General features: G+C 49.6%; 1 protein-coding gene across 1 annotated transcript; it reads right to left on the bottom strand.

The window, feature by feature from the left end:
* Positions 1 to 384: 384 nt before the first annotated feature.
* On the bottom strand, positions 385 to 5,600 carry LOC122389044. Its single transcript, XM_043380702.1, has 2 exons — positions 2,575 to 5,600; positions 385 to 1,455 (listed from the first exon to the last, which is right to left on the bottom strand). Exons 1-2 carry the CDS (start codon positions 5,282 to 5,284, stop codon positions 515 to 517), a joined length of 3,651 nt encoding a protein of 1,216 aa, XP_043236637.1. The 5' UTR covers positions 5,285 to 5,600; the 3' UTR covers positions 385 to 514.
* Positions 5,601 to 14,502: the final 8,902 nt, after the last annotated feature.

Below are 14,502 nucleotides of genomic sequence, written 5' to 3'. Positions count from 1 at the left end.
GACTAACAACGAATAGCCAAGTGTCCACACAAAGGTCACAAGTCCAAACGGTCCGTGTCTTCCTCTTCCTCTCAAGGCGATGGACCTGCGGTTTCCGGTCGATTGAGACGGAAACCACCAAACTGCCGCGCCCCGCCTCCGGACGGCCGTCGATCTGGTCTGACCGGTCACAGCGCCTGTCGACAGCGACTGTCTGCGGCGGCGGCGGCGGCGCCACCCACGGGGTATAAATCGGCGCCCGTTTACACAGCCGGTCACCGGACCCCGCCCCGCCGGCCCCACCACCGCTATACATCACAGCTCTAATGCCCCCGTGTCGGCACGTAATGGAAACGGGGCACAATACAGGTGCGGTGGCAGTGTATTGTAATGTTCAGTTCAAAGCATGTATTCGGCCCAGGTACAGGTCTGCCGGGGAAGGATAACACACAGTCACAACATGCACAGGACACATTCGTCACATTCCTCCCCGCCATACACCGCCATGTAACATCGTGCGTAGGAACACATGAAGTTAACTAAACAGCCATTCTCCATAAAGCTTTGGGGCGGATCTTTTTCTTTTACTTCGTCTGACAGCGTTAGTCCCAGTATCCCCATCACCTCCTGTCGTCAGCCTGTCATCACCATCAGCCACACTATCCGTGACAACAACGCAAGCACCGTCCCTCGAGTCTACATCGGGCACAGTTCCTCCATCAGCGCTGTGCAGCACACTCGTATCCCCCTCGGCACCAACAGAAGCTTCCTGATCCGTAGCATCTGCGACTGTACTAGAGGATAGCAACGGTGCTTCTACGTTAGCATGCTCCGGACCACTTAGGACGTCCGCTCTGTGATCGATACACACATCGGGTGCGCGATGTTGGGACAGATATGGCACATAGTCATCATCGTCTTCCTCTACCACTTCACCAGCATCAACAGACTCAGACTGAGATCCATGATCATCCTCATCCTGTTCATCCTGGCTACCTTTGCGCGCATACTCCTCACGTTCTACATACGGTTTCAGGTGATCATGATGTACTACCACCTTCCTACCGTTCTTTAACCTCAAGCGATAGTTCTGCGGCGACAGCACCTCAATGATATCAAAGGGGCCCGACCAGGGACTCTGCAGCTTGGGGGAAAGTCCCTTTCGCCCGACCGCTCTGTGCAGCCACACCCGGTCACCCACCTGATGCTGCATCTGGTTCACAACCTGACGCTGACGCCGTTTGGCAGCTGCTTCCTCGATAGCAGCAGCCACCTTCCGACGGACCTCCTCAAGCTCTCGAGGGGAACAGATCCTGTCTGCCGGACAGTCACCACCACCACAAGTGACGTCGAGAGGGAGTCTGGCCGGGCGACCATGAAATATCTCGAAAGGAGAAACACCGGTAGTCTCATGCTTGCTCGTGTTGTAAGCAAAAACAACTTTTGGGACCACCGTGTCCCAATCCCTTTGATTGTCTGAAACGAAAGCAGCCATCATGGAGCACAGGGTTTTGTTGAAACGTTCCACCTGTCCGTTTCCGGATGGATGGTAACCCGTCGTGCGTGTTTTGTCGATATCCAGATGTCGACAGACTTCCTTAAACAATCGGCTCTCGAAATTGCGACCCTGGTCTGAGTGGATAACGCGTGGACACCCATACCTGCAGAAGAGCTCCCTAACCAGGATCCTAGCAACCGTTTCCGCCTCCTGGTTGGGAATGGGAAATGCCTCGACCCACTTCGAAAATCCGCAGACCACTACCAGGATGTATCGGTTACCAGAGTCCGTCAACGGAAAGGGTCCCGTAATGTCTGTGGAGACCCATTCCCAAGGTCGGGCTGGAAGAGGCATCTTCCCGAACTCCGCCCTGAGGGGATGGCAAGGGCTTTTCTTCTTGGAACATGGAGAGCAAGATTTGACGAAGTTGGCTACGTCAATGGTCATTCGGGGCCAATAGAAACGGCACTTCAGCTTCTCAGTAGTCTTTGAAATTCCCAAATGACCCGCCCAGCGACTGTCGTGGGACTCTGAGAGTATCTCATCGACCATGGAAGCTGGAACGACAAGACGCCTGTGGTTGTCCGCGTGAATGTATAACAACCCCGAAGAGCTGTCCACTTCCAAAGCCTCTTTCACTGACAAATAGTGTCGTACGACAGACGACTGACTAGATACATTTGGCAAACCATGCAAAAGACTGACGACAACCAGCAATATATCTGGATCGCTGCGCTGGGCCAGAAGGATACGGTGTTCATCAGACTTGAGATCAATGTGACCAACCACACCTCCCGACACCGCCCTTGACAGCGCATCAGCATGTGGGATGGACCGTCCTGGACGGTACTGCATTATGTACGGAAATTGTTCCAGCTCAAGGATCCACCGAGCCAGCCGTCCCCTCGGGTCCTTGCACGAACGCAAGTACGTCAACGGGCAGTGATCTGTCTGGAGTGCGAATGGTTTACCCTGCAGGTATACAGCAAAGTGGCGAACCGCCCAGACCACTGCCAAGCACTCCCGCTCGGTGGCGCTGTATCGAGCCTCGATTTTGGACAGACAGCGGCTCGCAAACGCCACCACTTTTTCAGAACCGTCAACCCGCTGGGTAAGTATTGCACCCAGACCGATGCCGCTGGCATCGGTAGTGAGAATAAACTCTTTCTCGAAATCGGGGAAAGCCAGAACTGGCGCCTCCGTCAGCAGACGCTTCAAACTTTGAAAGGCGGACTCGCACATGTCATCCCAAAGAAATTTCGCACGATCCTCGGTCAGCTTAAGCAATGGCTTAGCCACTGTAGAAAAGTTTGGTATGAACTTTCTGAAATAACTAGCTAAACCAATGAATCTACGCACATCATGGACGTTTTTAGGACGTTCGTAGTCGACAACCGCCGAGACCTTCGAAGGATCCGCGGAAATGCCCTCACCGCTAATGACATGACCTAAAAACTTCACCTCCTCCTTAAAAAAACTACATTTCCTCAGGTTAAGTTTCAGATTGGCCTCCTTTACGGCACACAGAACGTGATCCAGGTGACTCAAAGCTTCATCAAACGACTTACCGAATACGATCACATCATCTAGGTAAACCAGGCACTCCCGCCAGGTTAACCCAGCAAGAACAGCCATCATGAGACGCTGGAATGAGGCCGGGGCTCCCTTCAGTCCAAACGGCATCCTCGAAAATTCCCAGAGTCCCGTGTGGGTAGAGAAGGCTGTCTTTTCCTTATCTGAGTCCTTTACCTCCTGCTGCCAATATCCCGACTGAAGATCCAAGACGCTGAACCAAGATGACCCGGAAAGAGCATCCAAACAGTCCTCCACCCTGGGTAAGGGGTGAGAATCACCATGCGTTAGGTCGTTAAGACGACGGTAATCAATGCAGAGTCGCAGCGAGCCATCTCGTTTCCGAACTGGCACCACCGGGGAGCTCCACGGCGAGCAGCTGGGACGAATGATACCATCTCGCTGCATTTTCAGGACAGCCGCGTCAACATCATCCCTGTCAATTACGTTAATCCTTCGCGGAGGCTGAGAAACGGGGCGGGCTCCCTCTACGAGCGGGATCGAATGTTTCACGATACCACACTGTCCCAGCTCACCATCTAACGAGAATGCTTGTTTGTGCTTACTCAAAAGATCGGAGAGGGCAGTTTTCTGTGCATCATCACTGAGGTCAGAACCCTCGATCAGAGCGTTCACCCAAGCATCATCAATCTCACATTCATCCCCAGAGTCACCATCAGCAATCTTTGAGTGATCCATCAGACGGGCCACCACAGAGCGAGCGGGCAAAGTGACACCCCGGCCTGACGGGTTCAAAACTCTTACGGGTATCATACCTCCCTTGGACACTGTCGCCACAGATCTAGCCGCCAAGAGTGAATGTTTATCAGAAAGAAGGCTACTCGACTCAACAACGACCACCCCCGAAACATCATCTGGAACAGAACACATCACAATACTTTGGTGCTTCGGAGGGATGATAACGGTGTCCGAGGACCGCACGCAGTCTGCTGCCTCGGTAACAGTACACCCCCGAACACTCACTGTGTGGGCGGCAAAGTCTATAGAAACAGCCGATCCCATCTTTTTCAGCAAATCAGTGCCCAGTATGCAAGAGGGAGACAGGCCACGCACCACAAACAGGGGCTGATCTCGCAGTGTCTTATCTCCGATACTAACATCACACACAACTACGCATTCTAAATCTAATGCGTTTCCATCAACAGTGACGGGCTGCCTCAGAGCGGGGATCCTCTGGACATCCATATCCCCAATGACATCTGACGAAACAACACTACATTGTGCCCCAGTATCTAGCAACCAGTCCACTCTCTTATGCTGAACGTATCCCGAGACAAAGACTTCCGCATCATTATAACCCCCCACTCGGGCGGCTGCTACATGACTGCGCTGTCCACACACAACCCGACCTGCCCGAGCCAGCACACCCCCAGCCACAGTGGCACGCAACACTCCAGCCCCCCGAACTCCGGGACCGGGTTTGTCCCTACCACTGCAACTCGATCGTGGTGACTCCGCCGTCAGTGCCTCACCAGTGGGTGCGCTCGGCACTCGAACGCCCGCCGCGGTGGCCCCCTGTAGGCCAGAACGCTCATCCACGTCAGACAAGCCTATCGCATCGGGCTCGACGGCTGACGGACTCATCACAGCATCCGCCTCTAAACATTCAGCGAACCTTGCCACATCCACAGAGCCCGGCCGGGAGGACACACAGCCGGCCGAATCGTCAGTGTCAACACACACAGGCTCAGCAGCCGGCGAAACCGACTCACCCTGCGCGCCCGACTCCGGCGCGGCACGACACCCGGCCTCCAACGGAAGGCCTCCACCGGGAGGCGTGCGTCGCGCCGCAGAAACCCCAGTCACACTCGACTCCGAACACGGTACCTCCCCCGACGCCGAAGAGGGCTCCGCCTGGCCCGGCTGCAGCGCGCCGTCCGAGCACGGCGCCGGAAAGGGCGCCGCCTGGCCCAGCTGCAGCGCGCCGGCCGGCCACGACGCTGAAGAGGGCGCCGCTTGGCCCGGCTGCCGCGCGCCGTCCGACCACGGCGCCGAAGAGGGCTCCGCCCGGCCAGGCTGCAGCACGCCGGCCGAGCACGGCGCCGGAAAGGGCGCCGCCTGGCCCAGCTGCAGCGCGCCGGCCGGCCACGACGCTGAAGAGGGTGCCGCCTGGCCCAGCCGCGGCGCGCCGGCCGACCACGACGCTGAGGAGGGCGCCGCCTGGCCCCGCTGCGGCGCGCCGTCCAACCACGGCGCCGAAAAGGGCGCCGCCATGCCCAGCTGCGACGCTGAAGGTGGCGCCACCTGCCCACTGGGCCACCGGAAACAGTGCGGCGCCGGCGCCCCCGTGGGCCACCAGTCCTGCCGCGCCACTCCCCAGTTTAACTGTCTCGGGGCCACACCCCTCACGGGTACATCAGACGCCGCGACCACGCGCCCCTGCCGAATCGCGGCTACTCGAAATTTGCACAGCCTCTGGCCATATGTCCCGGCTGCTTGCAGCGAAAACAGATAACAGGCTTCCTCTTCTCCTTCTGAGCCCCAGGCTCTGAGGGTTTAGCTGTCACTTGCTGCGTCTGATCAAACCGCCTTCTCTGCCTGGACGGGGGATTCCGGTTGAAGCGCAGTCACGTGACCTGCGATATCTCGGTGCGCTCTAAGCGGAAGGGGTGTGCCCTTATAGGTTCGTTAACTTTTGAGCCTATTTATTTGTGTCGTAACGATTGCAAATAATTTCAATCGTCGATGGACAGAGAATTGAAAAAGCATTACGAATATGTATATTTTGACTGGAAAATACGTCAATGGCAGCCTGCAGCCTATTTGGCACGGGAAGCTTTTTTCCGGAATTGTCAGTACTAATTGCGCAAAACTACGCCTAAACTGGAAAAGATGGTTCAGGTAACAGCGCAGTGTGTTTATACATACGGTTTCTTTAAGCGCACTGCACTCATTTCGGATCAAGTACGCCCTGAATGGATATTTCTTTTTTTTTACCTATACCATTTTCTTTTACCTTCCAACGAAGCTGCCATATGAAGCACTTTCACAGTATCGATGCATGCAGGCCTGTAGATCATAATGGATAGGTACATTATTGTAAATTCCACATATTTTACTACGCATATAATTATAATTTCCTAGAAAAAGAATCGTGATATCCCCTTCCGAAAACGAAAATTCATCGTTTTTTCCACTTATTCTGCCTCCGATTCCATTTCACTGGCCTTCTCAGGCTTGAAACGGGACCTCTTAGACTGGAACACGGGCCCTCTCCAGCTTGAAACGGGCCGTGCTTTCCAGCTCAGGGGCGTCATCGACGTTGTGTTCGGAGGGGTCGCGACCCTGCATTTCTTATGAAACCAGAGCAGTCGGACCCCACACTTTGAGCACTGGTACTTATCTATGAAAATAAATTACCTATTTCTTATGTAAATCTAGTGCTCACCCCCAAAAATAGTGGGTAAAATCAGGAGCTTTATGGGCTTTTGTGGGATTTACTTTGACTGACCGTCTGGCCTGGCCCCCTCACTTGTATTTTAGGGCCTTGGTTTTCAGGTGGCGTGCGTGGCTCGCAATTCGCATCGTCTGTTGTGCCGTTGTGCCGCGTTTATTCTTGTGGGAGCCGGAGGTAAGTAAGATTTGTTTTAATAGAAAATGTTTTTGTGTGATCAAGTATATCTCACTTTCCATCTTTTGTCTCGTAGCGTGTTGCCGTCAGCCAAAGGGGTCCATCTCTGATCTCCCAATGATTTCGAATGCACACCACCTCCCACATCAATATAACGTTAGATCATTCTCATTATTAGGGGCAGCAATTGAGCTGCCCCGGTCTCAGCATTCTGATTTGGGGCAGGACTTTGTCTGCCCCGAAAATCTCGTCTAGCTCCCTGCCACATTTTGCAGACTGGTAGGTAGATACCTATCTCAGTTCAAGTTCACAATTTATTTTAGGGATCTACGCTGAGTTGGGGAAACTGTGGTTATCTGTTTCATTTTTGGAAGCTTCCATTTTTGGAATGCTCTTTTAAAAATAGAAGGGTGTGACGGCCGATATACTTTGGTTTAGTAGTCGCGACTCGTAGAGCAGCACTTTAACGATGTTCTGCTGCGTTTTAGTGTCGCCGCATTGACCTCTATAGAGGTCAATGTGTCTGCGGCGCGTCTGAGACAAACGCGTCGGCGTGGTTTTTGACTTTTTGATTAGATCTCGGCCGAAATCAGAGAAAGATAGGGCAAGAACAAGGTAAGATTACTGTTAAAACGTTGCAAACAGGTTGCAAAGCAAATGTATATGTTGCACTCAAGATTCTCGTTGCACTACTTTGGTTACATTATTGGCTGCAATTTATTTGGTTGAACGTCAGACGGATCTGCATCTCGTCGGCTTCGGAGTTTGAAGTGTCTCGTCGTCTTATCATTTTCTTTCCCCTTTTCCCTTGCTACCCCATTACCAATACACGTAGTATTTAATTTATTTTATTTGTTATCATTTTGGGTTTTGAGGCTTTCAGCCGTAACAAAGGGCATTTTCCAAAGATTGGGACGCTCCTTCCATAAATGGGACGTCTGGTAAATGACATTTCACAATAAATCCCGACCTAACACATTATTGGGTGAAAAGTTCCAACGGTACCTGTTCAAACATTAGTAAAAATGTATAGTATAGGTGTTTTTCGATGTGAAATATTGTTAATTATTTGCAAACATCGAAAAGCTAATAAAATTCTGATTTTCCTGTTACTAGTTAATTTAGTCTAATTTCAATAACAACACAATTAGGTTTTGGTTGTTGATGTAGGTGGTAGGTGCATTTTTGGTAAGTTTAGGTTAGGTTTTGTTAATTTAGGTTAGGTTAGGTTTGGTTATGTTTTGTCCGAGCTATTGGTGCCTATACTTATCAGTGTTCATAATTTGGTTTAGGTGTAAATTATCTGGCTATTTTAGGCGGTTATTTATGGTAACACCTTTGGTTAACATTAATCAATAGATATAACTAATCTAGCCACAGTGGAAATGTTCGGTACTATTGAAAAATTTCGACCTATTGTAACGGTTGCTACCATTGCCACTGACACTATAGAAAGAGCGCTTGTTACTTACCAGAACCTGCTTCACGCACGCCACCACACGCTTCCCATTTTTTACTACACACAAATATTCTCAGGCCATGCGGCCAGTAGTCGCCTGTGGCTGCATTGGAATCGCCTAGAAAGTCCAAATGTAATTTGGCAGAAAAGACCAAGATAGCGTGTAGAGATAGCATATGGAAGCTCATTTGTTGAGTTGTAGGTACTAATAATTTATCCAAATTATTTGTTTTAAATAAAAATCGATGGAATTTGTATAAGTACCACAGTTCCATGAAATACAGTCATTACCATTTAATGCACCAAGTTCTTTGGCATACCTTGGACATTTTCCGCCTAATTATATTCCAACTAGAAATGGCACTTGGCAGCCACGTGACGTCATGGGTTATGACAAAGTGGCTTTTTGAAGTACCGTAAAACGGGGTGTTAAGGGACAGTTTTGAGGCGTTTTGTTATATAACTTAAGAAGGGTTGGGGATAGAAGCATCAACTTAGCAGCATTTTATGTGGAATTTGGTGCTTTACAAGCCTGCTACATAAATTTTTTTAAATATATACATGCATATTATTTTTTATTATTTTTCATCACTGTCCCCTGGCACCCCAATGTGGGGTGTTAAGGGACACCTATATTATTCCAAGAAATGGTCATCAAATGCTCACAATTTGGGTGTGAAAGGCTACACAATTTATTTATTGAAATGTTTTGCATATTCTGTCACAAAACAAGTCAGGTTCATTCACCACTAATGGCCTTATTAGCCAATTACATGTAATGCGGTTTACGCTTCTGGAAAATGTGCTAATTATAAGGTAAACAGAACCAAAAAGTACCCTTTTGTCATCAACAAAAAACCATTTTGAAGCTAGTCACTTGTCATTATGTTGCCCTATTTGTTTTGGCCTTTTTATGATGACATCACATTTCATTGACCCATCATTGTTAAAGAGTGTTAGGTACGGGGCTTTTGAGGTGTATTGTTATATAGCTTAAGATGTGTTAGAGATAAAAGCATGAACTTGCCAGCATTTTATGTGGAATTTGCTGTTTTCCATGCCTACTGAAAGAAAACTTTATGAAATTATATTTAGATATTATTTTTTATTTTTTCTTCCCTGTCCCTTAGCACCCCACATCCACCTCAAAATATGCATGTGTCCAGAAAAGAGGAAGAGGATGATGAATGAATGGGTGGATTTGTATAAGTTTTTCAGGAAACATGTGCAATACATGTGACAATACACCTATGCATTCATTTCACCTGTACACTCGGGGGCAGATTGATGTTCCACCACTCCCTACCCATCGGGCTCCCATGGCTCAGCACTGGCTGCTGTCAGTGGCAGGACTGGCAGCACTGGCATTGGCAGGCAGTGCTGAGCAGTGCTGAGGGCAAACACTGGCAGCAGCCACTACTGATCCATGGGAGCTCGATGGGTAGGAAGTGGTGAAACATCAATCTGCCCCCGAGTGTACACCTACTAGTTTATGTGATACACACAGAGTTTTGGAGATGACTCAATTTTGTGAAAATGTAGCATGATTTTCAAAACAATTTTTGAACCAAATCACTTGCATGAAAAACCATGCCATTTTGTCCTATAGTCAAGAACAAATCAGTGTCAACTACCAAACTCAAGTTTTTATTTAACCTTCTCAAATTAGGAACTTAGCATGACTCAAAGTTTTTCCCACGCAACTGTCCCTTATCACCCCACTGTCCCTTAACACCCCATTTTACGGTATGACAGGGTGCGGCTAGTTGTCGCCCACGGGATTGTCGAAAAAGCCCAAATAACCAAGGAACTTGGCGGATTTTGACCAAGGCTGTTCCACAACGCCCTTGCACAGCGCCAGCATTCACAGCAAGTCAAAGTGCAGCTCCGTTCTGTTATTCTGTTATCTGCATTATTTCTATTGATAAATACCTAATTTATAAGCGATAGGCCTGAGGAACTGCTCTTTTATTGTATTCTAACATGTGTATCGTCCCTGAGGCCACTGTGCTGCTTGTATTCTCTTAGAATCTGAAGAATTATTGCCTATTTGATAATTTATTTGTAAATTGAAATTGTAATCAAGCTGAAGGTCTTTATTAACCTGACTTTCAAGATCCAAGAGCAAGACAAAATGTTTGTGATTCTTTTAGCTTAAAAATAGTTGTGCTGGTTGCTTATCACCCTGGACAGACTAGCAGAGAATGCACCAGAACTCGGAAGAAACCTGTCTTGCCGCTAAGTGCACATAAGATTACTTATGTTACATGTGGTAGAATGGGTGGCAGCAAATGGAAAATGTTATACTTTTGACTGATTTTATCAGTGAACCAGGAGCTCAGTGTTTTTTTTTTTTTTTGAGGTACCTAGTCTGATTACACTATTTTATTTATTTATTTATTTATTTAGACATACAACGACTCCACAAGTAGGTGCTATGGCTATTCTGCCGAGGTGATTATGAAGGATATGAGACAAATTACAATGGAATGTGATGGAAAGGATAAGGGTAGTTGAGCAATTGTTAACAGGACTGTGAGTGCTGCTGCTGCCAGAGGCGCTGCGCACATCAACAGCCTGTGCAAGGATACCGAAAAGGATATCACCAGGGCCCTAAAACTGAAAAAAAGTAAAAACAAAAACGTGAGGCGTGAAGAGGTGAAGTCGAGTCGAAGTCGCTGATTCCTTCGAAAACTAATAATCTTGAATGTTTCTGGCTGTGTTATTCTGGCAGGCTGAAATGAATTTCTTTCCCTTTTTCACTTTTTCACCATTTTGCGGGGGTCAAATCTCAAAATGCTTGCCACCATCTTGTTCTACGTCCAAAACTACCCCCAAAACATGTGTCACGTGGTATCTAAATGTTATTTTGAAAAAAATTGACTTTTTGTGACCTTTGGTGACCTGACCTTGACCTTGACCTGTGCTCCGATTCGCTTTAGACGCAATGAGACTATTCGTACATCTTTTGGGCACAAGCCAAGAAAGTTTGAGCTCGCTGCTGTCGGTAGTTCGGTCTCTGGGGCCCAAAATGAAAACCCCTATTTTTGACCTTTGACCTGACCTTGATCTCAAGTTTGACCTCTGAGAACCAATTTTAAGTACTCATCATATGCGTCTTGTTGAGAGCTTTCGATTGCCGCCTCGCCCATCCCGCTGCGACCAACCGTTCTCGAGTTATGGGCTGGGGGCGTCTGACGCCCCTCCCCCCCCCCCCCCAGCAAGTGGTGTTATGAAAATACCCCAGCAAATGCCGGGTTAACGTAGGTAGGTACCAAAAACTCTGACCTCTTGTAACTTGTTAGCATTCAGCTCAGCACCTGTCCCGTGCAGGAGCGGTGGACGTGCTGGTGACCTCCCATGACCTGTGACCTGTACTGACCTAGCAGTCACCACCTGTCATCTCTAGTGACAGTGGTCTATCCGGTGAACTCACGACCTGACCTGTGACCTCCACTGACCTAGCAGTCAGCACATGTCCCCCCTCCCAGTGACAGTGGCTGGTGGTCCAGTGACCTCACGTGACCTGAACTATGTCCTCCACTGACCTAGCAGTCAGCACATGTCCCCTCTCCCAGTGACAGAGGCTGGTGGTCCAGTGACCTCACATGACCTGGACTATGTCCTCCACTGACCTAGCAGTCAGCACATGTCCCCCCTCCCAGTGACAGTGGCTGGTGGTCCAGTGACCTCACGTGACCTGAACTATGTCCTCCACTGACCTAGCAGTCAGCACATGTCCCCTCTCCCAGTGACAGAGGCTGGTGGTCCAGTGACCTCACATGACCTGGACTATGTCCTCCACTGACCTAGCAGTCAGCACATGTCCCCTCTCCCAGTGACAGAGGCTGGTGGTCCAGTGACCTCACATGACCTGGACTATGTCCTCCACTGACCTAGCAGTCAGCACATGTCCCCTCTCCCAGTGACAGAGGCTGGTGGTCCAGTGACCTCACGTGACCTGACCTGTGACCTGCACTGACCTAGCAGTCACCACCTGTCCCCCCTCCCAGTGACAGTGGCTGGTGGTCCAGTGACCTCACGTGACCTGACCTGTGACCTCCACTGACCTAGCAGTCGTCACATGTTCCCTCTCCCAGTGACAGAGGCTGGTGGTCCAGTGACCTCACATGACCTGGACTATGTCCTCCACTGACCTAGCAGTCAGCACATGTCCCCCCTCCCAGTGACAGTGGCTGGTGGTCCAGTGACCTCACGTGACCTGACCTGTGACCTCCACTGACCTAGCAGTCGTCACATGTTCCCTCTCCCAGTGACAGAGGCTGGTGGTCCAGTGACCTCACATGACCTGGACTATGTCCTCCACTGACCTAGCAGTCAGCACATGTCCCCCCTCCCAGTGACAGTGGCTGGTGGTCCAGTGACCTCATGTGACCTGGACTGTGTCCTGCACTGACCTAGCAGTCAGCACATGTCCCCCCTCCCAGTGACAGTGGCTGGTGGTCCAGTGACCTCACATGACCTGGACTATGTCCTCCACTGACCTAGCAGTCACCATCTGTCCCCTCTCCCAATGACAGAGGCTGGTGGTCCAGTGACCTCATGTGACCTGGACTGTGTCCTGCACTGACCTAGCAGTCAGCACATGTCCCCCCTCCCAGTGACAGTGGCTGGTGGTCCAGTGATCTCACGTGACCTGGGCTGTGTCCTTTACTGACCTAGCAGTCAGCACATGTCCCCTCTAGAGACTAGAGAGTTACCAGTGCGGTGACCTTACATGACATTACATTAAAAATAGTTTCGACTGGACTTACTCCACAAGAGATGGGTAATATCGGAGCTTTCGATATGTTTATTTACACATCTTCATCAGCGAAGTAATGGTCAAAAGGCGTTAAACGTTCGAGTCGGATCTCTATCGATTGGTGCGTATCGGTGCGAATGATAATAATTGGTGCGTGGGAGGTCACAACGAGACAGCGAATGATATATAATAAGCGAATGATATAATTGATGCGTATCTTTTCCTCCACAATGTCTCTAAGTCAATGACATTACATGATAGTCAGTAACCTATCTGGTAATGTAGGTACCATGCACTATAGTCCGTTTTTCTTATCTTTGGACCTCACTCCATGACGTGTCGAAAATAAAGCACGAGCCATGTCGTGACAAAGGAATAGACATTTTAGGAAAATCAAGCCTTTGCTTGATTTTAATTTTTGTGTTAGTATGCTTCTCTGTGAAGTCTCGTGCTTAGTTATCTGTGTATCTTGGAGTGAGGGTCAAAGATAAGAAAAACGGACTATAACCTGTGACCTCTTGTAACCTGTTAGCATTCAGCTCAGCACCTGTCTCGTGTAGGAGCGGTGGACGTGCTGGTGACCTCCCATGACCTGACCTGTGACCTCCACTGACATAGAAGTCACTGCATGTCCCCTTTAGAAACAGTGGCCGGTCCGGTGACTTCACATGACCACCTATGACCTCCTCTTACCTAGTAGTCACTTCATATCCCCTCTAGAGACAGTGGCCGGTCTGGTGACCTCCAATGACCTGGACTGTGACCTCTAATGACCTAGCACTCACCACCTGTCCCCCCTCCCAGTGAGAGTGGCCGGTCCGGTGACCTTCCATTACCTGGACTGGGACCTCCACTGACCTAACACTTAAAACCTGCCCCCCTCTCAGTGACAGTGGCCAGTCCAGTGACCTCCTGAGAGGGAGCCAGCTGGTGAGTGCTAAGTCAGTAGAGGTCAAAAGAGTGTTTTGTCTTGATATATTGAATGATGGCCAGTATACAGTGGCTTCATTGTTCACAAGTCACAACACTTAAAAATCGTCAAATTAAAACGCCTGTCAAACAGCGTCGTGGGAACGGACGCCGGTCACACACCAATGGTCACACTCTGTGAACCCTTCTCATCCATCATGAGGAGTAACAGCCACCTGCAGAAACCAGTAACCGTGAGCCCTTCAAAGTGACCGTCCATTTCTTGGCACCATCGGGCGTAATGGTTAATCACATATTCACAAACACCATTTCCATTTGAACCATCACATTTGAGGCCTCAAGACGTCTTTTGTGGTGGCTTCTCTGCAAGTCGTTAAGAGCGATGCCACGAGGCGGGTCTCTCTTGGTGACTTCTCTGCTAGTCCGCCAAAAATGAGCACCCCGCAAATATTCCTCTGATTTAAAAAAAAAAACATCAAATATATTTTGCCTTCTGGTAAGCAACTTCTGGTAGCCTTGCTCTTGACGTCGCTCTTGCTCTTGACGTCTCTTGACGTCCGGTTTGGTGTCGCTGCGCCCCCCAAACCGGAGTATAGCACGCCAAAAAAGTGGGGGCGTCTAACGCCCCCCCCCCCCCCCAGCAAATGGCGGTTAACATGTCATTGATTGTTGACTTCATAATGCATTCTGTACCCTATGCTTGTTTC

This window comes from Amphibalanus amphitrite, unplaced genomic scaffold (genome assembly GCF_019059575.1).
Source record: "Amphibalanus amphitrite isolate SeventyFive unplaced genomic scaffold, NRLGWU_Aamphi_draft 000342F_arrow, whole genome shotgun sequence".
NCBI classification, from domain to species: Eukaryota; Metazoa; Arthropoda; class Thecostraca; order Balanomorpha; family Balanidae; genus Amphibalanus; species Amphibalanus amphitrite.
Note: the sequence above shows the minus strand (reverse complement) of the source record. Positions and strands in the feature narration are given on the sequence as shown.

Excerpts from the sequence above, each read along its gene's own strand:
- LOC122389044 (XM_043380702.1), bottom strand. The coding sequence starts at position 5,284 with ATGGCGGCGCCCTTTTCGGCGCCGTGGTTGGACGGCGCGCCGCAGCGG. Across the intron at positions 1,456-2,574 it reads ACTTACCCAGCGGGTTGACG|ACAATCAAAGGGATTGGGAC; the intron begins GTTCTGAAAAAG and ends CTTTCGTTTCAG.